General features: G+C 38.0%; 1 protein-coding gene across 3 annotated transcripts; it reads right to left on the reverse strand.

Annotated features, from left to right (window-relative positions):
- Positions 1-27,221, reverse strand: LOC137049480 (oocyte zinc finger protein XlCOF6-like). 3 transcript variants are annotated; one of them, XM_067428002.1, is made up of 5 exons: positions 27,137-27,221; positions 26,217-26,347; positions 8,903-9,529; positions 5,142-5,146; positions 1-1,767 (listed from the first exon to the last, which is right to left on the reverse strand). In XM_067428002.1, exons 2-5 carry the CDS (start codon positions 26,299-26,301, stop codon positions 967-969), a joined length of 1,518 nt encoding a protein of 505 aa, XP_067284103.1. In that variant the 5' UTR covers positions 26,302-26,347; positions 27,137-27,221; the 3' UTR covers positions 1-966. The 3 variants fall into 3 exon arrangements, with proteins under 3 accessions (XP_067284103.1, XP_067284101.1, XP_067284102.1); XM_067428000.1 differs by lacking the exons at positions 1-1,767; positions 5,142-5,146; positions 8,903-9,529 and adding exons at positions 11,139-13,491; positions 24,081-24,183; positions 24,271-25,804; XM_067428001.1 differs by lacking the exons at positions 1-1,767; positions 5,142-5,146; positions 8,903-9,529 and adding exons at positions 11,140-13,491; positions 24,081-24,183; positions 24,271-25,801.

A 27,221-nucleotide genomic window follows, 5' to 3' on the forward strand; every position in this document is an offset into this window, starting at 1 on the left:
ATAATGCGGTAGATTAAACCTTTTTTTTTTGGTCCTGCAAATTGTTTGATTGCCACAACGATGTATGAGTTTGTAATGTAAACCACATGGCTTTTATTACGCATGCTACACAATTAACACATTACCTCTATAACCAGAGCATTAGAATCTGAATGAGTTTAGTTATTCACCTACATGATGATTATATAATCATCATTAAAGAGCCAAATCACCTGGCCATAACAAAAGTGCTTTATAAACAGAGGTTAAGCAGCCAGAAAACTAATGTCAAGGGTCAAGAGCCCAACTAAAGCAAACACTGCACAGCATCATGGTGACTTCATATAAAACTATTATTTTAATTAAAACAGAAATTACAACAATAAAGTCAATTTGGTTAGTAATGCATGAAGCTGAATGCATGAATTACCACATTATAAACCTTTAAATTATATGCTGTTGTCCCGTAAAACCTTAAACGTTACTGCCGTATTTTTTACGGTAAAGTTCTGGCAACCAGAGCTGCCGTTTTTTTTACCGTAAATTTGATGGGTATTTTTTTACAGTGTGGTCTGGATGAAACTCATCATCACTTTTGGAGCCTGAAACAACAAAAATCATCTAGGTAACGATAGCTTAATTTAAAACAACCAATGAATAGGTTGACACTGATTATTGTCATTCTACGGTGGTAAATAAAGCTTGTTTATCACCCCTCTCTGCCTCGCTCACACATTTTTGTATTGGAATGATGTATCGTGTTCCTGTCTGATGTGTTTACATTCAGGGGCCGAGTGGCGGTAGCCTTTATTTCAAACCGATACACATTTTCTATCGGCATACTCTTTAACAAAGAACACAAAAACACTTTAACATTTACATGACTTTTCATGCGTATGAGCAAGTGTGATGTTTTTATTAGATTGAGCACAACTAAATTGTCTTTCTCCAGAGTGAATGCACAGATGATTGTTTTTCCAAACCTCGTCACACTGAGGAAAGTGCAATTTTATTTTCAGAATGAGTTTGCAAATGCCGTTTCAAGTCTGTGTGATATGTGAAATTTTTCTCACACTGAAGACACTTATAAGGCTTCTCTCCAGTGTGAACTCTCATGTGAATCTTAAGGTTTCCTTTCGTAGTGCAGCTCTTTCCACACTGAGGGCAGGTGAAAGGCTTCTCTCCAGTGTGAATTCTTATGTGATTCTCAAGGTGTGCTCTGTGTTCGAAACTCTTTCCACAGTGATTACATATTTGAGGCTTCTCTCTATTGTGAATTCTCATGTGATTCTCAAGGGTTGTTCTGTGTTTGAAACTCTTTCCACACTGATGACACATGTAATGCTTCTCTGCGATGTGAATTTTTGCATGATTATTAAGATGATTCCTGTCTGTGAAACTCCTTTCGTACTGATGACATACAAAACAGTTCTCTCCGGAATGAATCCTCATGTGATGATTAAGGCTTTCTTTATATCTGAAACTCTTTCCACACTGCTCACAAACAAATGGCTTTTCTCCGGTGTGAATTCTCATGTGAGTCTTAAGAGTTCCTTTTACCGTGAAGCTCTTCCTACACAGTTTGCAGGTGAAAGGCTTCTCTCCAGTGTGAACTCTCATGTGGACTTTAAGGGTTTTTTTCTGTGTAAATCTCTTTCCACACTGAGGGCATATGAACAGTTTTCCTCCAGCGTGGATTTTCAAGTGGACTTTAAGGCTTTCTTTTCGACTGAAACTCTTTCCACACTGTTGGCAGGTCAAAGAGCTCTCTCCACTGTCAACTCTCATCTTGAGGTTTCTAGTTTCTGTTTTAGGAGTTGGTGAGTAACTAAAAGATTTCTCCCCAGTCATGAAATCATGGCTTTTCTCATAGTGATCTTTCTTGCTTATACTGTTTTGACTCAGTTCTTGACTTTCCTCTTTTAGCACCATCAGGTCTAGGGTGAAAAGAAACAAAAACAAGTTAGGACCAGTTTAATGGCACAAAGACATCACCTTTTAGACATGTAAAACATCAAATCCAACAACATGTATGCTGAATCCTATACATATACCCCAAGGGCGAGGGGAGAAAAAACTTTGATCTAAGGTTTTCTTGTTTGTATAATCCTTGCTATTCTGCACATGCGTGAATAGCCCTCCGTTAGAAGTGCAATGGCGGCTTGTGCTGAATGTCAGCCAGAGGTGGGAGATGATGTCAAAAATCGCTTTCATGAGATGTCTCACGACACATAGGAGGGTATAGAAAGTATTTTCTATGATTCTTAAACTTGCTCGTACAGTTGCACAATTCGTTCAAAACATTCAATGTCAGAGAAATTGGTCTAAAATCAGTCATATAATGTAAAAAAAAAGAAAGCGATTTGACACACAAATCTTGCTAACCTCACTCACATTAGATGAATATTGGTGTTGCAGGGGTTGAATATTCCGTGGGATTGTGCATATTGCTCATAATTGTATTCATTCTCGCAGATTTTGTGCTCATACCCAAAGTGTTCAATATAAGTTATTTTCCCCTGCTTATTGCACTTAAACTGTAAAACAATATAACACATGTAAATTAAGTTAGTGTTGATGATTTACTTTGGATACGACCAAGAGTGAGCATGCAGTGTAGAGCACTGCCCAGCGGAACAATTGTGCTCTGACGCGGACCACGACAAACACAACAGTGTAAAAACGGTTTGAGACTAAAACTTTTTTATCCATATCTTGAATTCTAGGGACATTCTTACTGCATTCTATAGGCTTCATTACACAATGAGTTGTTGCCCTGCATCATATTCTTCATTAGCCTAGAAATCTAGACGCACCCTAGCGGCAGCAAATCTAATTTGCCGTGACTTGCCAAACTTTGGTCAGGCCAATCACATCGTGTATAGAGTCAGTGGGCGGGGCTTAACATAATGACGGCCAAGTTGTGCTAGTGTGCTTCTTGTAAACACAGAAACTGGCGAACGGCGGTCTTTCAAATCAGCTTTGACCGCGACTCTGGAAGACTTGGAGTTAAGCTTTTCTCTGAGAAAAAAAACAAAGAACGGCACTGAAGTCATTCTTAAGAAGGGAAGATGTGTTCTGAGTTTTTTGTCGACCAGATACTACAAAAGTTGTATCTGTCAACGAGCTTCTGCTTCAACGAGCTCTGCTTCACCTTCGTTGCTCTGGTTGGTTGTAGCGATATCCAATTGCGTGCACGCCGTGCAGAGGGAGTTTGACAAACAACAGTTTATCCTGCCCCTCGGATTGAGCCCTGTCAACGATGGGTTTCCAGACCAAACATCTTGATGTGGGTCTGGCTTGTCAGGCTAATTCTTCATTCATCAACTGTATGAAATGTAAGATTACCTAAGTAGGTCTGAGGCAGGAGAAGCGCTAATAATTTTAATACGTCATTTTTTACTGTAACTAATTAATCTAATTAACACATTAAATCGGCAGCCCTATGTTTAATATAACTGATCGTTTCACTGAAAGAAGAAAGTCATATACACATAGGATGGCTTGGGAGCAGAATAATGTATGGGATAATTTACATTTTTGGGTGAACTTATCCTTTAATCTGCTTTTAATAACACTGTTTAATATCAACGAGATCCAACAGTTTAGCAACAGAAGACTGCCATTTACAAAACTCACTTATTTGGTTTGATTTGGATGGAAAAAACAACACTTCGAACCACTATGAATCAGCATATCGATACATGATTCGGATTGTGTGTCAAACCGTCAAACTGCTGAAATCACATGACTATTCATAAGGAGTTATTGGGTTTTATGTTACATAAAATAATTGTTTTGTTGTGGCTATTGTTTTTAATTGGTGATACAAGTGGCATCTATAAATATAGATAAAGAGATGCATGACACAGAATGACTGAAGAAATACTTTGAGAATGAAACCAACCTGTTTGTGTCACAGTATCTTCTTGTTTAACCCTGAATGTTTCTTCAATCTTCATATCTTCACTCTCCTCTTTAATAAATGCCATCTTTATATTAGTGTGTCACACGGATCTCAGTCGCTTCACCAGGAGTTTTTCTCTGTGTTTTGATACTCTGTCATGTTTAAAATGAGAATAATTAACAGAAAGAATTTTTTTTAAACTAAATCTCTACGTGCGTCTCAATCAGCTCCCTAGTTCAGTCAGAGTGAAATTTAATGGCCTTAAATTACTTGATCAGACATTCAAAACTAGCACTACAAATGAATAAAATAACACGATTATACAGACAATTAATATTTAGGCATTTATGATTTACATGTGGTATGTATTGATTTTTAGATTATATTTAACAGATTACACTGTCATGAAAACATTGGGAGTTGATTTGTAAAGGTTGTCTTTTCACGTGTTTGTGTTGTTGTTGTTCTGTTGTATGTACACATGTGTACTGCAGATGTCTTCAGAATGCTGTGATTTGAGCGCTTACAAACTATGAATCGTTTTGAGGTACATTGGATTAAACTGAATCTAAATTGGTTTCAGCTCAGTTTCTCTATCAGTTCTTGCCAGCGACCAAACAGGGTGTTTATGATGAACTTCACAATATAGGGAGCCAAAAGAGACACACCTTTTCTGTTACTCATGTGTGGATGTGCTTTACTCACAAAAAGCTATGTTCATTAATATTATTAAATACAATACATTACAAATGAATTAACTTATTTCACAGTTCTATATATAATGAAATGCTGAATGTGTTGTATTGACTTAAACACTTGAAATTATTAAAAACACAAACCTTTATTCAGCCAAATCACATAAACAGGAGAGCAGCGCAGCCTTATGACATCATGTTGCCACACCAAAATAAGAGTCCTGTTCACATGCTAAAAAATATAATAAAAATTCACATACAGAAAACACATTCAAATGACACGATAAAGGTTTGATTCAAAGGATTCTCAACGCTATTAATACCACTAAGAGTTTTACAAAAGCTTCTGGCTTATATCTGAATATAGTTATATGATCTAGAGAGCATTTGTGATATTTTCAATCATGAATAAAGCCAAGTATCTTGATCTTCATATTACAAATAATTTCAAAAACATTACAAACTTGTAGTTAAAAAAACAAATCTACAATTTAATTAAACTAAATCTGAATCATTGTCATGATATACACTCACCTAAAGGATTATTAGGAACACCATACATGTACTGTGTTTGACCCCTTTCGCCTTCAGAACGGCCTTAATTCTACGTGGCATTGAACAAGGTGCTGAAAACATTCTTTAGAAATGTTGGCCCATATTGATAGGATAGCATCTTGCAGTTGAGGGAGATTTGTGGGATGCACATCCAGGACATGAAGCTCCTGTTCCACTGCATCCCAAAGATGCTTTATTGGCTTGAGATCTGGTGACTGTGGGGGGCCATTTTAGCAAAGTGAACTCATTGTCATGTTCAAGAAACCAGTTTGAAAGTATTTGAGCTTTGTGACATGGTGCATTATTCTGCTGGAAGTAGCCATCAGAGGATGGGCACATGGTGGTCATAAAGTGATGGACATGGTCAGAAACAATGCTCAGGTAGGCCTAAGCATTTACACAGTGCCCAATTGGCACTAAGGGGTCTAAAGTGTGCCAAGTAAACATCCCCCACACCATTACCCCACAACCATCAGCCTGCAGAGTGGTAACAAGGCATGATGGATCCATATTCTCATTATGTCTTACTCTACCATCTGAATGTCTCAACAGAAATCGAGACTCATCAGACCAGGCAACATTTTTCCAGTCTTCAACTGTCCAATTCTGGCGAGCTCGTGCAAATTGTAGCTTCGAGTTGAGTGGTACCCGGTGGGGTCTTCTGTTGTTGTAGCTCATCCGCCTCAAGGTTATGTGTGTTGTGGCTTCACAAATGTTATATCTCGGTTATAACAAGCGGTTATTTCAGTCAAAGTTGCTCTTCTATCAGCTTGAATCAGTCAGCCCATTCTCCTCTGACCTCTAGCATCAACAAGGCATTTTCGCCCAAAGGACTTTCACATACTGGATGTTTTTTTTTCCTTTTCACACCATTCTTTGTAAATCCTAGAAATCCCAGTAGCTGAGCAGGTTGTGAAATACTCAGACCGGCCCATCTTGCAACAATAACAATGCCACACTCAAAATTGCTTAAATCACCTTTCTTTCTCATTCTGACATTCAGTTTCGAGTTTAGGAGATTGTCTTAACCAGGACCACACCCCTAAATGCATTGAAGAAACTGCCATGTAATTGGTTGTTTAGATAATTGCATTAATGAGAAATTGAATAATAATAATCCTTTAGGTGAGTGTGTGTGTGTGTATATATATATACACACACACACACACACATATATATATATATATATATATATATATATATATATATATATATATATATATATATATATATGGTAACACTATTTTAAGGTTCAGTTATTAACTAGTTGCTTATTAGCATGCATATTACTAGGATATTGCTGTTTATTAGAACTTATAAAGCACATATTAATGCCTTATTCTACATCCCTTAAGCCTACCGAATACCTAAACTTAAATGCTACAAAAACTACCTTACTAACTAGTAATAAGCAGCAAGGATCTGAGCTTACAATGTGCCAGTGTTTTCGGACTATATGCACAAACTCCTTACTTAACGCAGAATATTGAATTATGCAAGACAACCTATTTTCGGTAGACTTCGGCAGTGTTCTAGACAAGCATTCTTTTTGATCGGTATTTTGAAATCGTGCTGCAGCCTCTCGAATCCAGGGACCAGCATAGCCCCGTTCTTGGAATCTCTGACTTAACTCTTTACATTGTATTTCATAACTTTCATCATATGTGCAAATCCTACGAATTCTCTTGAACTGACTAATCAGAAGACTTTTTATCAAACGAGTCGGATGGAAAATCTGACCATGTAATATAGTGTTTCTATCAGTAGGTTTTCTATATAGATCTGTCACTAGTTTATCATTATCTTTTTTTATGAGTAAGTCAAGAAAACTGACTTGACACTCATCATAATCAATAGTAAAGATGTTCGCTACTACAATTAAGAAATTGATAAAACTCACGTAGTTCACTCTCCGAGCCGCACCATATAAGAAAAATGTCATTAATATATCGACGCCATATTTTTAAAATTATTTTAATAATCCATTTCTAGTCCCTGATGAGAATTATAGGTGTGGACAATGTGCACAATGTAATTTTACAAAATAAATGTAATACATTTAGCCACCCTCATTCTGGGAAACAGGTACAAATTAAGGGAATCATTTCATGTAGCACCAAAAACGTTATTTATTTGATCAAATGCCCATGTGGTTTAGCATATATAGGGAAAACAAAGCGCTGCTTAAAAACACGCATTGCAGAACATAGAAGTAATATACGTTTGAATGACCGAAAGAACCCCATTGCTGTTCATTTTAATCTTTGTAAACACAATTTGTCAACCCTTTGATATTTACATTTACATTTATGCATTTAGCAGACGCTTTTATCCAAAGGAGTACAACTCAGGAGTACAGGAAGCGATCCGTCAAGAAGAGGCAAAGAAACGCAAAAAGTGCCCTAAATACCAAGATTTGTTATACTACTCAGAGTAGGAAAAAACAGAAAAAGGGAAGAAGAAAAGAGAAATAGAGGATGCAGGGTTTTTTTTAATGATAAGATTAAGTGCTCATGGAAGAGATGAGGTTTTACATGAGTGCTCATGGAAGAGATGAGTTTTATTTAGGTATAAAGTAAGAATCCAAGGAGTGGTGACTAATAAAATTCTTCTACAGAGGGAAGCCTTTTTATATATTTATATATAAAGGGAAACCTTTTTTTTGAATATGTGTGTATATGAGTATGTTGATGTATGTAATGATGTATGTATGTATGAGATATATATATATATATATATATATATATATATATATATATATATATATTTTTTTTTTTTTTTTTTTTTTTTTTCTCCATGATGATTGTTATATTGGATTATACTTTTTTATTTTATTTTTATTTTTTTGGTATTGTTATAAAATGTATTTAAAAAAAAAAAAGAAATTATGACACTATTGGATGATTGGATAATTGGTTCACTAATGAGGTCAGGTGGGATTGTTCACACAGATAGAAATGATACCTGTTTGTGCTTGTTGCTTGCCTGACGAAGACCCCTTGGGTCAAAACGTTGTCTGTATTAATACATTTTTGGTAGCAGTAAAGAGCAGTGTGCAGATTTTTTGTTTACACTCTATTGAATGTAGCACCTGCAAAAGTTTCGCTGGATGTGCGTACAATTTTTCCTTCGTACATGACTAATTAAAAAATGTATAGTTAATTAATAGTCATGTGCCCCAACAAGTAAAGTCATAACATAATGACACCTTTGTAAATCATTAACTAATGATTTATTAAAGAAGACAACTGGAAGTTGAAATGCATGGCTTTGACCCCGTGTGGTAATTAACACGTTAATTAAAATAATTAGTTATTTTAATATGTTATTAAGGAATTAATACAAAATGACATATTTAACTAAATACAATTGAATGATTACTTAATTTATTAATAATGTAGAATCTTCATGATATTGGCGGTTGAACCTTTCAGCATCATGCATGAGATCTTCTCCTAATGATTGATAATAAGCATCACCAGTGAGCTGCGCACTGCACTGGTCTTGTATCTCTAACGGAGAAGTGACGACAGTGAAGGACGAGGGAGGACCAGGCCTGGACTTTACGTTGTGTTTTGTTTATGTTTTGGTAATCAGGCGGCTGATTGTACTTTCATTTTGTGTTTATTTATAATTAAATTCTCTGAACGTTCCCCATTTCCCGCCTCCTTCTTCCCATACTAAAATACCTCATTACGCCCCCTTTTTCTTAACCTATCAAACTCAGAACATTGCAATTTCTTTTCAGAATGAATTTGCAAATGACATTTCAAGTCTCTTCGATATGTGAAACTTTTTTTACACTGACGGCACGTGAACGGCTTCTCTCCAGTGTGAAGTCTTATGTGAGTCTGAAGGTTCCCCTTAACTGTGAAACTCTTTCCACACTGAGGGCAGATGAAAGGCTTCTCTCCAGTGTGAACTCTTACGTGAACCTCAAGGTTTGCTTTTTGTGAGAATCTCATCCCACAGAATTGGCAGGTGAAAGGCTTCTCTCCGGTGTGAACTCTCACATGGACTTCAAGGGATGATTTATATGTAAAACCCTGTCCACACTGAGGGCATGTGTAAGGCTTCTCTCCAGTGTGATGTTTCATGTGGACTGTCAGGTTTTGTTTTTGAGTGAAGCTCTTTCCACACTGTTGGCAGGAGTAAGGCTTCTCTCCAGTATGAATTCTCATGTGGACTTCAAGGTTTTGTTTTTGACTGAAACTCTTTCCACACTGACAGCAGGTGAAAAAACTGTTAGATTCGGTCTTCTTATCTCTATTTTGTGAGGAAGCCATTTCTGTCTGTGTGGATTGTTCTCCATTTAAGAAATCATGTTTCTCATACTGATGTTTTTCTTCCATTTCATTTATTTCTTGACTCTCCTCTTTTAGCACCTTCAGACCTAAAGTGAAAAATACAAATACCAATCAGCATCAATTGAATGGCACAAAGTAACAGCCAACATAAAGCATTAAAAGCAACATGTAGATCATGTTTTACAACAGTTGACAATGCATAATTAAATGAGTCAAAACGAAGATTCACTGTAATAGCCCAAATACTTACGCTGCCATGTCAGCATCTTTAGAGGCAGCATTGACTTGTTTAATTTCTTCGGTTGGCCTTGTGGCCAACGTCCAACTGATTCTGTCAATGGATAGGCATTCTGACTTTCCCAGAACATTGCAACCACAATGATAAAAAAACATGGAAAATCGGTCACTCTTTGTAAACTTCAATAGGAGTGCCATAGCCTCCAATATATCTCTTTTATATCTCATTTGTTAATATGTTGATAGCATTTGAAAAATAACCTGAAAAGGTTATTTTATTTGTATCTTTGCTCTACTGTATTGCAGTGGTTTTGCTCAGTATTAAAAAACAGCTGGCTCTCCAGAAATTAGGTTTTACATAGCTTCTATGAATTGCACTCAGAAGGTAAGACGTCTGTTGTTGATGGAAAGTCTGACCTTTCGCGGTACCTGGACGATCCTGTGGTTAGCCAGCCGGATCTCACGAAAAATGCGTATAAATACTACGTGTGCAATGTCTTGGAATGTATACGCCAAAACTCATTTTGGCATGCATATGATACGCTGTTTTTTGTGTGCATATGATACGCATTTTATGGCGTATTACACATACGAACCCCCCACCCCACTACCCTAAACCTACCCAAGAGAGCGCGCCATAAATACGCCATAAAGTGCGTATCATATGCACACAAAAAACAGCGTATCATATACACGCCAAAATTAGTTTTGGCGTATACATTCCACGACATTGCACACTCTTACTATTTATACGCATTTATGTGTGATCGGGTTAGCGCAGTTGAACACATCAATGCAAGGGAGATATGACAACATCTTTGCTGAGTTCACACAAAATCAATCCATTCGTTGGCAAACGGGATGTTTGGGGTGATCGGCTGTTAAAATAAAAATTTTGTGTTTCCCAACTCTGCTGACTGTGTACAAGAGACGGATACATTTCTCTGCGGTAAATCTCTCCTTTCATTAACACAGTTGCTCAGCATGTTGAAGGACCGAAACAATAATTCAGTCATTATTTCAGTGAAGATTTCACTCATTTGCTTGGGTTAGAGAACCCTTCAGTTGCCTTGGAAAAAAACCTTTCAGGTAACATGGCGAAGCAGTTAGTCAAATTAAAGGTTTTAGTTCACTTCAATATGAAAATATCCTGATAATTTCCAAGATGTTCATGTCTTTCTTCAGTGCAAAAGAAATTAAGTTTTTTGAGGTAAACTTCTCCATATAATGTATTTCAATGGCAACCAAAATGTTGCAAGTCCAAATCAATGCAGTTGATCAATACGTCTTGTGGTTAAAAATTATATGCATGCTTATTTTTTGAAAGAAAATGATTGATTGTTTTGCTAGATAAAACTCTATTCCTCAGCTGAGATCATGCAGAGCCCTTTAAAGCACTTCAAAGGCATTTGACACTGCATTGATTTTAGACCTTAAACATTTCGGTTGCCATTGAAATACATTAAATGGAGAAAAATCTTAAAATGTTTTCCCCAATTAAATTAAAATTCTTTTTGACTGAACAAAGAAAGACATGAACATCTTGGATGGCATTGGGATGACTGAATTATCAAGAAATATTCATTTTTAAGTGAACTAATCCTTTAAAGGCCGACACCTCTATAGGCAAAAAGGTTAAAAATTTCTGTTCTATTGTATGTATCGGTGATGTTGTTTATTGTTTTATTATTTTTTATTATTTTCGATATTATTATTATTATACAGTAGTCTTTTTTACCTGCACATGGCACATATCACAGTATTTCCACAGATGTGGTATGATTTCTTTACACATGCTCTTGCATAAAAGTTGTGTTGCAAACAATACCTTAAAATCCCTAGTAATAACACCAAATTTGGCATACTCCTAGTCAAAACCCATATCTTTGGGAAAATATAACATATATATATTTTTTCCCAATGATACCACAATTGTTTGATTTACATAAATGAGACATTCAGCCTCTAAAGGCCTGTATTAAATGGTCATGAAATCCAAAACCAAATTTATGAGATTTTAAGATGCGTGTTGAACATCATTGAAAACAATGACTATGTTTACATGTGCACCAATAATGTGATTATTTCTAATAATCAGAGTAAATGATCTGCTGCTCCATAACTGCTCACTCCAGTCTACATGCAATTTTCATTATTCTGATTATTCGCTAACAAGTATGATTATAACACACTCAGATAAGCATACAGTATGCATGTTACCGGCCACTTTTTAAATCCACTTGCATCAAATTCAAAATACACTTTTATAAACGTACTGGATATTATTCTGCGCTGTGATGAACTGTGGTTTGCCTACGCTCCCATCGCATTCTTCATGCCATCTAGATTAAGACACTGAGCAGAAACTGCAGCGAGTTTTGTTAACAGAGTTTACTGATTTAGAGAAGAGTAAACTTTTCATTCATGAAAGTTAATTCATAAAGTTGTGTGAACAACACACAACATCTGTTCACGTCCGACCACTTTGGTCAGAATGGCAATAATGTGATTAATGTGTTTACATGCCTGTTTATTGCGATTAAAATTGGCGTACGCCACCAAGTTTAATGCGACTATGATTACTACGATTATGTTAATTGCCTTAGTTTGATCAAAGTATTGCTTAAACATGAGGTAAAGTTTAAAATCACAATATTGCCAAATCCTATTATAAATCGCATTACAATGGTGCATGTTAACACACTGAATGTTAGCATGTTACATTTACTTGTAGGGGGAAACTTAATTTTTGAGCTTTTTAGTGCTTTTTTTGTCTTCTAGGTTTAAACAGTGTGTTCATATACAATTTCAATGCAGAAAACAAATGTGAATGGTTGTCCATTTATTTCTGCATTAAATTATAGCTGTCACAGGACATGTATGTATGTTGAAGCCTTAGCTGTGTTGTCAGTCTCCCTTCTCTGCAGCATTTTTCAAAACTGCTGCTGAAACGAGTTTCCTTTACAACCTACTGTAATGGACGGATCTAATATTATGTTACACATCAGATGTTTTTACCTCAACAACTAACCAAACACAATGTTATCATAGATATTTGCCAAGACAGATATTTTGAAATACTTTAATTCTCAGTGGCGGCTGGTGAAAAACTAAAGTTGAAAATCCAACTGTTAGAAATGTAGTACTGGATGCAATTGTTAAATAAACATGTAACAAGTGATGTGTCATTGCTGCTTAGCTAAAAATACAAAAATAATCATTTTTTTTTAAAAAACACTTACGCACACCCAGTGTAATGTTGCCTAAACGCTGGCCAGAGGAACTACATGAAAATAAATTTCGCCCTCCGTTCTTTCTGGCTTGCAAATTTCTCAATGACCTTTTGGTTAAAGTCTGTTATCTCAGTCACCAGTTTCTTTTCCACTGACAGCATGGCCAATGCGTTTAGCCTCTCCTGGGTCATGCTGTTTCTCAGAAAAGTCTTAATTCTTTTCAAGGTTGAGAAACACCTCTTAGCTTCTGCTGTGGTCATGGGGGTGATGATGAGGATCTTTAGGAGAGTGATGGTCTCTGAAAAGACTTCTTCAAGATTGTTCTCCATAAACAACTGGAGTAGGTCCACAGCACCACAACAGGCTCTGAACTCTTCCTTGCAGTAAATGAGACTAAGCTCTGTCTTGAGCTTACTCCCATTGAGCACTGGATAGGCCTTCAAAGTCCTTTTCAGTGTATCTTCAGGAAAGGCCCACATGAACTGTTCAAACCTGTCCCCTTGCAGCAAGGTGGCACTAACAAGGTGGCTTGTGAAGGAGAATCGTTCCATGGTGTGTCCCAGAATGGCATTGCAGACCTACATTGAAGGATAAAGACAAAAATGATGTATTGATGGCAAAATGTCAATTTCAGCTGCAACATTTAAAGGGGGCATAACACACAGTTTCTGCCAATCTTGTGGTAATCTTGAGAACCTATAGAGTAGTAATTGCATCCTTCATATGTCCGAGTCTTTTGTTGTATCATATTTATAAAAGACAGGCATACTGTACTGATTCTTTCTGGAAAATAGCTAGCTCGTGAAGGCGTGCGATGCTGGAATCTCGAGCGCACACAAACTTCCTGGATAGTTTTCGATTCACTATACGTTCGTGTTGTTGACATTATATGCATTTTTATTACAGGGCTCTGTGAAATACTTGATTCTAATTGATCAATCGCACATTCCAGCGGTATTTTATTCCTAGATACCAACTGCCAAAGTTGAATAACACACCGCTCATCCGAGTACTGAGTTATCTTGACCGGTACTACTTATATGCTTAATGTGTCACTGTGCTGTTGTTGACTGTCTGGCGCCATCATGTGACTGAAACACTTAACCACCACGGGTTACAATGAAAGAAGACGTCAAGGTGTTTTACTCAGCCTCGAGCCATCCTAGGTCTATATGATATTCTTCTTTCACATTAATAAAATTGAAGTTGTATTTAAAAAGTCCTGGCTAATCCAAGCTTTTTAATGGCAGTAGATGTAGCTCTTGTTTTTGAAGTCCATAAAAAATCTGTCCGTCAAATAACGTGCTCCACACGGCTCCGGGGGGTTAATAAAGGCCTTTTGTCGGTTACTATTTGAATTTATAAGAGGTTATCCTTTATTCTTAATAATTCATTTACTGATGCAGAAGGTAGATAATTTAACATTCTATAATAAAATGTTTACTACTATTAATTTATATGGCCCTAATAAAGATGATCCTCACATATTTCTTGTTTATCTGGTAATTAAACCATATTGATTGGAGGTGACTTTAAGGTAGTATTAAATCCAGCTTTAGATAGATCTAATCATTTGTCGGCTCTAATTAATATAGGCCATCAGCTATTATAATAAAGCAATACATGGAAGAATTGGACCTTGGAGATTGCTGGAGAATTTAAAATTGGAAGCTAGTGAATATTCTTTTTTCTCTTCTGTCCATATGTCATTTTCACACAGGTAAAATAATTCTAGTGTACAGAATATTACTAATCCTATAATAATTAGCGATTATGCACCCATTTCACTACAGTTAAAAGTTGACCGTTATGGCGTTTTAATATTACTTTATTAGATGATCTTAATTTTGATACCTTTATTAGGGAAGAATGGGATATTTTTCTTACAGATAATGACAATATTTCAGCATCCATATTATGGGAAACTTGGAAAGCGGTAATTAGAGGAAACTATTTCATTTTCGTCCTATAAGAAAAAACAAGAAAGACATTTAGAATATAATTTAATGGTGAAAAATGTATAGAATTATATAATGATTAAAGGGATCCCCTGGTGTTGAGACTTGTATGGCTTAATATAACATAAATGATGTATCTTACTGAATTATGTAGTAGAAAACCCATGAAAGATCTACGTTATTTTAAAAATCGATTTTATATTTGGACCATGGGCGGCGCCATTTTGTTTGCGTTCTAGGTTGATGACGTAGATTGGTTGAACTCCTCAATCAGCTGGCGTTACCCGTAGCTATTTTTACCACAACGCAACTCGAAAATTGTTTCAGAGTTAAACAAAACCAATGAATTGCTTTGTAATTGTACTTAAAACACACTCAAACATACATGTGCAAACAAACTCACCTACACAAACAGATCGGCGGCCGGGAAAACACACCTGACAGACTGCGTTGTCTCAATCGAGATGTTGGGCTGCTCAGTCTCCATGACAAATGGCCGTCCCTTCAAATAATGCCCTATTTCAAGGTATAGGGGGTCGATTTCGGATTCAGCCCCTGTCGTGGAGACTGAGCAGCCCAACATCTCGATTGAGACCGCGCAGTCTGTCAGGTGTGTGTGCCCGGCCGCCGATCTGTTTGTGACTTGTGTAGGTGAGTTTGTTTGCACATGTATGTTTGAGTGTGTTTTAAGTACAATTACAAAGCAATTCATTGGTTTTGTTTAACTCTGAAACAATTTTCGAGTTGCGTTGTGGTAAAAATAGCTACGGGTAACGCCAGCTGATTGAGGAGTTCAACCACTCTACGTCATCAACCTAGAACACAAACAAAATGGCGCCGCCCATGGTCCAAATATAAAATCGATTTTTTAAAATAACGTAGATCTTTCATGGGTTTTCTACTACATAATTCAGTAAGAGACATCATTTATGTCATATTAAGCCATACAAGTCTCAACACCAGGGGATCCCTTTAAAGAAAGTGTATGGGAACAAATACAAAAAAAAAAAAAATTCAGATAGAGGATATTACGTTAAAGAAACCACAATTTCCGATGCAACAACTTGGGTATAATGAATATGGTAAAAAAAAAAAAAACATTGGGAAAATTTCGGCCAGCTTGAATATTTGATCTCTACATGTGGCCGGGAGTTAAACGTAGTGCTGGGTATCGTTAAAAATGTTTCCATCTCGATACCGATACCTTGACTTGAATACTGGTTCCTGAACGATACTTTTTTCAATACCAAATTTACATTACCTCAACAACAAAAAATGTGGTTTTATTTTTTCAGTTTGGTGACTTTTTCCCGTGTGTTTTCGAAGCTTTGATTATGTTTAAAGTGGGTAAAATAACACAGTACTTTTCACACAATTTACTTATCTGTACAGCGCTGTTTTCTCTGTCCTAAAAACGGCCTGATGATTTCCTTGTTCTATGAAGTCCCTCCTTCAGAAACACGTAACAAGTTCTGATTGGGCCAGCGCTTCCCGTGTTGTGACTGGACCATAACGGGGAGATGCAAGCGCTGAATGCGCGCTCTTCTCCACATGGGAGAGCAACAAGACCACGCCCCCTATTTTGCGTGTACTTGTGGGTGGAGGGTTAGTCAACAAACGGTTCTAGTGACGTCATTCATGCAAGGAAGTGCAGAGGTGTAGTCCAAGGCCGTTCGCTATAGGCTTTGAAAGGGAACTTCTGTTAAATAAAATTTCTCGCTTGGCATTGAACTTTAAGCTTTATAATTTTACAGGTATTATTTATGCTCCAACAGCAACATTTCACACTAACTAAAGTTTGAAAGATGGAATCACGAAGAATGGGACCTTTAAATAAATATAGAGCTACCTTTCAAGAAGTTCTCACTGCAGCCTATAGCACGATGACGTACTAGATGATCCAACACGTACTGGACATGCATGCGCGGTGGTTTCATTCACAATTCGATGACGTCATATACGCATGCGCAGTAGAGTTTTGGGGACATCATTGAAAGCACAGGAGAGTTTTGCTGGATAGATAAATACTTAAACCGCTCGCGCAAAATGATTGATAATGATTAATAACATGCTCATACCATCAGGACACACGTTTCGCTTTTTGCCTTGAATGTGTTGGCTACTGGTATTTTAAAGTTCTTTACAGATCGTGTTGCATTGTACCTTGAGGATTAAAATTACAGAGACAATTACTTGACTCATTTTTCCTTCCACTCAAAAGCAAGTATGATCAGAATATATAAAAATGTTAACTGTTGCATGCATGTACAGCGAAACTAGGATAATTTAAGCATCACATTTATGAAAAGATGATTATTCGTCAATTAATTACTTAATACTATTTATCAGTACTACAACTACACAGTTTAGAACATCATCTATATACAATAATGATCATACATTAAGACTAGCGCATACACATTATTAATTAACCCAGAGATCGGTAGGCTATGACATTGCCATAACGATCCACCATCCAGTACGTATTGGACCTGATCCAGCTACTTCATCGTGCTACAGGCTGCAGCGAGGGGTGTCTCCTAAATTTAGCCATTATAGTGCTCAGTTGGCGCCAATAGGTGACGGCAAGTCAATGAATTGTAATACAGGGTTCCAGACTGCGATTTAAGCCCTATTCGGATTAGCATTATCTGGGGACCTGTGGTAATTTGTAATAATTGCAGAGAATGTCTGTGATCTTAATCCTGTGCGAATCGGCCATGTCTGTAATTTGTTAAGTAAAAATTCCCCCACAAATTACCTACCATATTTTGCCGAGCACCAAGGTACTGTGAAAATAGTGGTCCTGTGCGAATCGGCATCTCTTATTTGGCTAGGATTAGGCAGATCGTATATAATTTATGCAAGGTTTTTGTTTCCTGTGCGCATTTCTATCTTTATCTTTCACAGAAATGGAGGTTGCATTCATAATGCGCACCATTATGAATTCCAGCACAGATTAAAATTTCACTTTAGAACGGGGTATAGCCCATGGATGCACGGTATACCGGTACTGGAAAAATACTTGTATATATATTTTATTTAAAACGGTACGAGACCATAATTTTGCACATTTCGGTATATGCTGCTTTTCCGAAGTTCACCGCTAGATGGCAGCGCGCTACCCAAACTAACCTGAAACAACCGGCAAATGTGAAAACAACATAGACGGACAAAATGGATAAAGCAGTTGAATCTCACTCAAGATGCCCAAAACAAATTAATAAAGAGAGAAGTGAAATTTGTAATTAATTTGCTTATAAAACTGATGAAGAACCATCAAACCTAGCCAAGAAGCATCTGTCACTTTTCTGACTTTAAGACTTCTTAAGAGATCGACAGGTCAGTGAATCACTCAAACCATTTAATTTAGACATTTATTTTCGTTTTACACTGATCAACGCACATACATAGCCTAACATAAGATCGAATATCACAAAATCTCCAGCTTTTGTTTCAAACAATGACATTTAGATCTCATAATATTTGCATGCGTACTTTTGCACTATTTACATTCGCGTGTTTATGTGAAAACTCACTAAAGACGGACATTTTTACATAATTCTGTGTATATGACTGTTTAAGGAAACGTAATTTGTAATGTGCGAGCTCTTGTGTGTGTGTCGTTGTTATGAGCTCATATCTCCTGTAACTGTTATTATGAAATGCTATAAAATCGCTTGTATGTTCAAATGATTTCCGTTATCCATCCCGAGACAAACGTGAAATGTTAAATCGGATTATGCAGATTCCTTTAGTGTAGGTGCGATATTCTTTTGAAACCAGAAGCAATTTGCTAATTGAGAGATTTTGCTGAAATTATTTTTCACAAGAAATGACTGATTTTATGTGATAAGCTTTGCTGATTAATTTACTAATAAAAATTTGTGGTAACTTCCCACTTTATAAACTCAAAACTTGCATAATTGTACTCATTCGCGTGCAATATACCCATGCTAATATCAGAGTCTGTTAACCTGACATTATGCCCTTTGCAGGAATTTACTGATGCTCTTTCCGGAGAAATCTATGTCAGTGTTTCATATGTGAAACCAGTACTTCATCTTTTAAAGACATCGGTTCTTGTAGAAATAATCACAGAAAAAAACACACTCATTAGCAGTCAGTTCACACCTCCACACACACAATTTTGAATCAGCCACATCCACAGCCAAACATCTTCTCTCCTCCTTCTCTACACTCACTGAGGATGAAGTATCTAAACTTCTCCTCTCCAGCCATCCCACTACCTGCCCTCTAGATCCCATCCCCTCACATCTTCTACAAGCCATCTCCCCTACACTCTTACCAGCACTCACACACATCATCAACACATCTCTCTCCACCGGCATCTTCCCCACCACATTCAAGCAGGCTCAGGTAACCCCACTGCTTAAAAAACCCACATTAGACTCATCACTTGTAGAGAACTACAGACCTGTTTCTCTCCTACCATTCATTGTGAAAACACTTGAAAGAGTTGTGTTCAACCAGGTCTCATCTTTCCTCTCACAGTCTAATCAACTAGACGTAAACCAGTCAGGCTTCAAAAAGGGCCACTCAACCGAGACGGCATTATTGTCAGTTACTGAAGCCCTGCGGCTGGCTAAAGCTGCATCCAAATCATCAGTCCTCATCCTCCTTGATCTATCTGCTGCCTTTGACACTGTGAATCATCAGATTCTTCTGTCCACCCTCTCATCTCTGGGCATCACAGGGACTCCTCTCCACTGGTGAGTCCTATCTCACAGGTAGGTCTTTTAAGGTTGCCTGGAGAGGAGAGGTATCCAAAACACATCAACTGACCACGGGGGTTCCTCAGGGCTCAGTGCTTGGACCTCTCCTCTTCTCTATTTACACTACATCATTGGGACCCATCATTCAGGCACATGGTCTCTCATATCATTGCTACGCTGATAACACACAGCTCTACCTCTCATTTCAACCAGATGATCCCACAATAGCTGCACAAATCTCAAGCTGTCTGGCGGACATCTCGGCATGGATGAAAAACATCACCTGCAGCTCAGTCTAGCAAAGACTGAGCTGCTTGTTTTCCCTGCTAATCCCACCATACAACACAATTTTACCATCCAGCTAGGTTCATCTTTGATTACTCCTTTAGGGTCGGTCAGAAATCTTGGAGTAATCTTTGATGACCAGCTATCCTTCAAAGACCACATCTCAAAGACAGCTCGGTCATGCAGGTTTGCATTGCACAACATCAGGAAAATCAGACCGTTCCTTACGGAGCATGCCACACAGCTTCTTGTCCAAGCCCTGGTCATTTCTAGACTTGACTATTGCAATGCGCTTCTGGCTGGACTTCCATCTTGTACAATCAAACCGCTGCAAATGATCCAGAACGCTGCGGCACGTCTTGTATTCAAGGAGCCCAAAAGGCCTCATGTCACACCTCTATTCATCTCTCTGCATTGGCTACCACTCGCTGCCCGAATCAAATTCAAGGCCCTGACTCTTGCTTATGGATCTTCCACAAGCTCAGCACCAGCATACTTCGACTCACTCCTACAAGTCTACACCCCCACCAGAAGCCTTCGCTCAGCTAATGAGCGAAGGCTTGTGGTACCATCACAGAGAGGCATGAAATCCCTCTCTAGAACTTTTTCTTTCATTGTTCCTGGTTGGTGGAATGATCTTCCACCCTCCATACGCACGACAGAATCACTCGCTTCAATCAAAACTCATCTCTTCCACGAGCACTTAATCTTACATTTAAAAAAAACTCTTTCCTCCTCTATATCTCCTTTCTTCTTCCCTTTTCTGTTTTTTGCTACTCTGAGTAGTGTACAAATCTTGCTATTTAGGGCACTTTTTGTGTTTCATTGCCTCTTCTTGACGGATCGCTTCCTGTTCTCCTGAGTTGTAAGTCGCTTTGGATAAAAGCGTCTGCTAAATGCATAAATGTAAATGTAGAAAAGGAAGATGATACAGATTTAATCAAGTCCATTAAAGTGAAAATCCTGGATTACATGAATACAAAGTATGATGACCTAGGAACACAGGATCTTCTGGACCAAGGTTCAAGGTCACCTACATCAGCAGTGAAAAAGTTCATCACATCAAGAGGACATCAAGAGCAGGATCATGTCAGAAATAAAATACTCAGCACAGAAGGAGGGGACAGCTTCTGAGAATACAGAGGCCCAGACCATGGAGCCACCCAGCGAAAAAAAGACAAAGCGATCATTGGGCAGTTTGCTCAAAACAAATCCAAGCCCCTCTCCAACAGGATGTTTCATGCATCTGGTGCAAGCCGTTGAAGCCCAACATAGCTACTTGTTCTCCCACACCATTCACAGTGAAGCAGACCCTTTGGCCTGGTGGAAACTCCACACTAATGGCTGGAATACACTACACGATTTTTTTAATCTGAACAGATTTTTAAAAAACTAGGCATCATACACTTGCCGACTTTGTAAATGGTTACAGAGAAAAGCTGGGCATCATACACTACCAGACTTTAAAAACGTCTGGAACACAAACTGAAACAACCGCCTGGTTGCTAGGAGACGCACGCATGACAGACACATAACAACAAGCATGAGATGTGCAGGAGATGAGCGCGGTAATTTTTGAAACGACTATCTGTGCGCTGAGCAAAAAGTCAACAAAAAGAGCCAAAACGCACTAGACGTGGCCAGTAATGCTCAGATTACAGAGGGAGTTAGAGGTAGGCCTAAGTGTTTGAGTCAATGTATGAGTCAAAATATTGAGTCTAATCTGCAAGCGTGTTTCTGTTCGTTATTGTTATTTTATTTTATTGCCACACATGTATAGAGGACAGCTTCGGATTCATGAATAAATAGATAATTAAATCAATTATTTATTTATAACATTGAGTTTTTCATTAAAGAAACACTGTTGTTCGAAGAAGCAAACATGCTCTGGTGTGGCTTTGTTTGGAACTAAGTTACTTTCGTTGACAATATTGAAGTTATCGTTACCTACAACAGTTTTGCTGTTTTGATTCCTTCACGAGTCTCACACAGACAAGATGCGTGAGCATCGATTAACGCGACCTTGTTTACGTTATTAAATAGTCTGTTAACATTTATTGTAATAGGCCTACAATTGATAGTTTGCAGCTATTGACGCGCTTTGATCACGTTTAAACACGTAACGTTATCCCGGGAAAAAACCTGTAGGCTAATGGTAAGTAACATAATGAATAAATGAAGACAAATGTTTACCTCAAATGTTTACCTCAGACACGTTTCTGGTGTGCAAAGACAGGCCCTGCGTCTCAATAGGCTCCCTAGTTCACTAGTCAGGGCACTGATCAGGACATAAGTCAATGGGCTGACTCCCTGACCAGTGCCCTGACTAGTGAACTAGGGAGCTGATTGAGACGCACCCAGAGAAAGCGGAAGGCAGCCCCGCGGCTGACACGAAACAGAAACGCCACGCTTTCAGGCAAAATAGATATTATGTTGTTTTTTATTATTACAATTAGGCCTATATCTGCATTTATTTTAACCTACAGACTTTTAAACATGAACATGTCATTTATTAATATGTATTCATGTCAAAATGATATAAAAGCAGCTTTTTTCTTTGTCTACTACCGGTAACAGTTGTCGTCCACATTATAGAGACACTCGCACTCCTGCCACAGCTGAATAAGTTTTTCTTCCGTGGTGGAGTCCCACTTTGTGATCCTGCTGGTCTCCATTTCTTGTTTGTTGATTTTCGTTGGCTTGTAGTCAGTGATTTCCGGTTTCAGTAGCGATGCGTCATGTGTTCTAAAATCGGCTCAAAATATCCAACATGTTTGATATCCTCCGACTGGATGGAATCAAAATCTGAAGCTAAAAAATCGGAGTCTATGGCCATGATATACTACGCAATTTTTCATGGAATCTGTCGGCTCAAATCTGCAGACTGGCTCTGACTTTTGTCAACTAGCGTCAACTTGTTCAGATTCTAAATCGGGGGGAAATCGGGGCAAAAATCGGGTAGTGTATTCCAGCCTTAAGCTGACCAAACTTGCTCTGAAGTATCTTTGTATACCTGCGACTAGTTCTCCCTCAGAGAGGCTCTTCAGCACTTCAGGGAATGTGGTAACATGTCAACATACATGTTTAAACCTACCAAAGTTAACATGCTGGCCAAGAACTTGCCCTAAAGAGATAACCAGGGCAGTAACTTGTCCTAAGGGGCAGAATTTTTTTGTTGTTGCTGGTTTTATGAGCCCTATAGGATTTTAGTAGTGAGAGCCATTACAGTTATTTTAAATATTATTTCTAAAATAATGATTTACTGCTCAAGAAACATTTATGATTATTATTAATGTTGAAACAGTTGTGCAATTTTTTTTAGGATTCTTTGATTAATAGAAAGTAAAAAAAAAACAGTATTTATCTGAAATAAATAGATTTCTTAACATTGTACTACCATTTAAATGTTTTGGGTCGGTAAGAATTTTATTTTATTATTTGTTTTGGGAAAGAACTTAAATTCATACATTTATTTAGCAGGGATGCATTAAATTGAGCAAGTGACATTATAGACATTTATAATGTTGCAAAAGCTTTATATTTGATATTCATTTATTCTTGCACTCAATGGACTAAAAAATAGCTAACGCTAGAAAAGCTGCTGATAATGCATAACATTTGCGGATAAATAGCGTTAGAGCAATACCTTATTTTAATAAATATTTTGTTTTTTAATGTATGACTTCCATCAGTGATGTACTACATATGTGATGTACTAGATTGATGTACTCCCAGTTACGAGTTCTGACAAGTTCACGGGTGGGAAGTCACAGGTTTAACAGCCGTTCCAGTGCACTTTCACAGGAAGAAGGTTAGGGGAAAAAAAGGGTTACGGGTTGCCTGGAACGTGGCATTAACCAGGGGTGGGGGGGTGGGTGCTAAAGTTGTAGGCTTTGGGGGTAGCTGCGGAGTAAATATATATTTATGAGACACTAATATTTTACACATAGGTGAATTTATGTCTACAAAGCGTTTAAGCCAGCTGAAAATGTTTTACTTTAGATTATTGTTTGTTTTTCTAAGGCTCTAAAGAATGCATGCAGCTTTCACTTGTACTCAAAAAACATGGGGAACAGTACTAAATGTATTTTGTCATTGATATCATTATTGCAATAAATACCAGTAGATATTGTGATATATTTTTTAGTCCATATCGCCCTTTCCTAATTGACTACAATAAAAATTCACCTCTGTAGCAATCCGTTCATGGACCTTTGGGCTAAGCGACCGGCGCCTCTTCGCTTGAGAACCACCTGCACTGCTTTGGTCAACCAGGGAATGGAGAGAATTTCTGGAAAGATATGCAGAATAAAGGAAAACGTATAAATAATATTAGGAATAATAACAAAAACTGCAAAATGAGGAATACAGCTGCTACCTGGTCTTCTGTATGTCCTGCTGGAACTGCTGAATGCTTGCCTTGATGAGTAACAAATCTATGTCCTTGTTCTGGAGTTTAGTATAGAGGAGGTCCACGTGTGGCATGATATTGTAGAAAAGTTGCAGAAAGAACTTAAAATCCTGATCCTCCAGCAGCATGGCAAAGGCTCCTGCCTCTCTGATGGTAATGGGGTCAAAGTCATCCGAGTCTCGTACGGTTTCAAAACAGCGGATGAGGTCCTCTCTGTGCTCAAACACGGTATAAATGGCACGGCTGTGAAAGTTCCATGTGACATTGCCTGAATTTGGCAGTCTACGGGCCACTACTTTATCAAGAACATCCGTGCACTTGGGTGATCTCGAAAAAAAGCTGGCAAATCCTCCAAGGTCAGAAAAGAAAGTTCTCACTTTGGGTATGCGAGAAGTGGCCTGTTGCATTACTAGATTGAGTTGATGTGCATAGCAGTGGATGAAGTGGGCATTTGGGTAGACATCTTGTATCTTCTTTTGAACACCTCTCATCACGCTGGCTCCATCATATCCTTGGGAGATGAGTTTACTCTTCTGGTCCTCGGGAAGGATGACACCAAGACGCTCTTTAAGAGCTGTGGCAATGGAATCAGCTGTAGCAGAATGTAGCGGTATCAACTCATAAAAACTCTCCTGTACATTGCTTTTGGCATCAATGTAGCGCAGCACAAGCGCAAGTTGGCACTGTGTGGCAATATCAGCGGTCTCGTCGACCTGGATCGAGAGAAAACTGCTGCTCTGTGCTTCTTTGACTATGTGTTCCCTCACAACGGACAACATACAGTCCAACAGCTCGTTCTGCACGGTTTCCGAAGTTCCTTTAAACACTGTGGCATTCTCGAGGTGCTCTTTCAACACTCCATCAAGGGAAGCGACTAAATCCACCAAGCCACGGAATATCCAGGGTTTATCCAAGCTCTCACTCTCGCGCAGAGCCAGCTCAAACGCACCACAAAACTTCACACAGTCTATTATTCTAGACAGGATGTGCCGGTTTTTTGTGACCTCTTCATTGTGCCTTCTACTGCCAATCCTGCAACCTTCATCTAGCTGTTCAGCAATGCTAAGCTTCCCAAAAAACTGTAGCCTCATAGCATTGTCAAGATGGCTGCGACTACTTTCATGCCGTTTGCACTTTTCAGAGAGATGTTTTAAATCACGTACCCCTGTTGATGTCCACGGCGTTTCGGTGCCAGGACTTTGAAACAGCAAACAGGGAAAACAATAAAAGGCATGACTTACATTGCATCCAGCTAGCCAACTCCGTTTGCCATAAGAAGAGCTGGAGAAGGCACGAGTGTAAGCTCTCCCACGATTACTTGACAGCTGCTGAAGTTCCAAGTTGGGTCGATCGGGTCCAAGCTCCTTGATCCTTTTTTTTTCTTCGTGTGAACGCTTTGCAAACGGGTATTTTTGTAAAGACAGAATTGAATTTTCTTTCATCTCGAAGATATATTGCTGTTGCTTGCTTCCACATTGATCAGTAGTCAACTGACAAGCTGCTGAGCGGGAATGAGAGTCGTTGAGAATGGTCCAATCACATGAGGCCAAAATTATAAAAACAATATTGAGGCTAAAATCAAAAGTGGGAGGGTCCGAGGACAATGTGACACAAGCCAATTAGACGCAGCCTCATGTCACATGCTTTATAGACTTAATGCATACACTCATTTGGCTCCACACACAGATATTAATGAAATACAATTTTGATTATTTTTTTATATACATAAATACTCATTACTAACAATCAAATCGTGAGATTGAATAATTGTATTTCTTTAATAATTTGCGATATGTATTGAACTTATTGTTAAATATATATTGCAAATATTGACCAGCCACCACTGTACATATGACATTCTTCAAATATATAATTAATTTAGAGCTGAGTTCAGTTTTGAGAATGAAACCAACCTGTTTGTTCCTCAGTATCTTCTTGTTTTAAACTGAATACTTCTTCAATCTTAAAGTCTTCACACTCCTCCTTAATAAATGCCATCTTTAATAGTGGCACGTGGATCTCAGTCGCATCACCAGGAGTTGTTCTGTGTATGTGGAGATTGTTATGTTTTAGAATAATTAACAGAAAGAAAAATACATCCAAACTAAAATCTCTGTGTGTGACTCAATAAGCTCCCTTGTTCAGTAGTCAGAGTGAGTGTTCCAAACCTGCATGAGTTCATGTCTTCTGCTGAACACACAAAAAAATTCTGAAGAATATAAAAAAAACCAACCAGTTGATGGACCCCACAATTTTTTTTTTTCATACCATGTTAGTTAACGGGGTCCATCAACTATTTACCATATTCTTATATCTTCTTTTGTGTTCAGCACAGGAACAGAACTTGGTTAGGAAAAACTTCAGGATGAATAAAACACTCACATTAATAAAAGAACACATAATACAGAGACAGCTCGTATTTAGTAATAATTTTTGCTGGTTAGTGTTGTGTACTGTTGTGTTTGTGTTCTTGTTGCATTTACACGGGTTTGACCAGCATGTGTCGTCAGCGTGCGGCGATTAAAGCGCTTAAAACGGATTCATTTAACAAAACAGTTAGTTCAGTTGACTCGGACTTCAAAAAAGCTCACTTTCTTTCAGTACTTGATAGTCGCCAAATTCGTTTACGATAGGGAGTGAAATGCGACACACCTTTTCTGCTTCTGTACTGTTACTGGGCAAATGCTGTCTACTCACAAAAATGCACTTCATTAAAGCACTGCATTATATTCAGTATTAATTCCCTACTCTTACATCACTAGTAAAAATGCATTTCACTGAACTATAGGGTTGTGTCGATTTAAACACTTTAAATACTGGAAAAGCCACAAACCTTTTTTCACCCGAAACAAAACAGACGAAGGAACGCGGCGCTACCTTACGACGTCATATCGCGAGAACAAAATAAAAGTCCTGCT

This window comes from Pseudorasbora parva, chromosome 20 (genome assembly GCF_024679245.1).
Source record: "Pseudorasbora parva isolate DD20220531a chromosome 20, ASM2467924v1, whole genome shotgun sequence".
In the NCBI taxonomy this organism is placed as follows: Eukaryota; Metazoa; Chordata; class Actinopteri; order Cypriniformes; family Gobionidae; genus Pseudorasbora; species Pseudorasbora parva.

Coding starts and splice junctions, on each gene's coding strand:
- LOC137049480 (XM_067428000.1), bottom strand. CDS start 26,301: ATGGCATTTATTAAGGAGGAGTGTGAAGACTTTAAGATTGAAGAAGTA. Junction 25,805..26,216: donor AGATACTGAGGAACAAACAG/GTTGGTTTCATT, acceptor ATTCCCGCTCAG/CAGCTTGTCAGTTGACTACT. Junction 24,184..24,270: donor CAGGACATACAGAAGACCAG/GTAGCAGCTGTA, acceptor ATATCTTTCCAG/AAATTCTCTCCATTCCCTGG.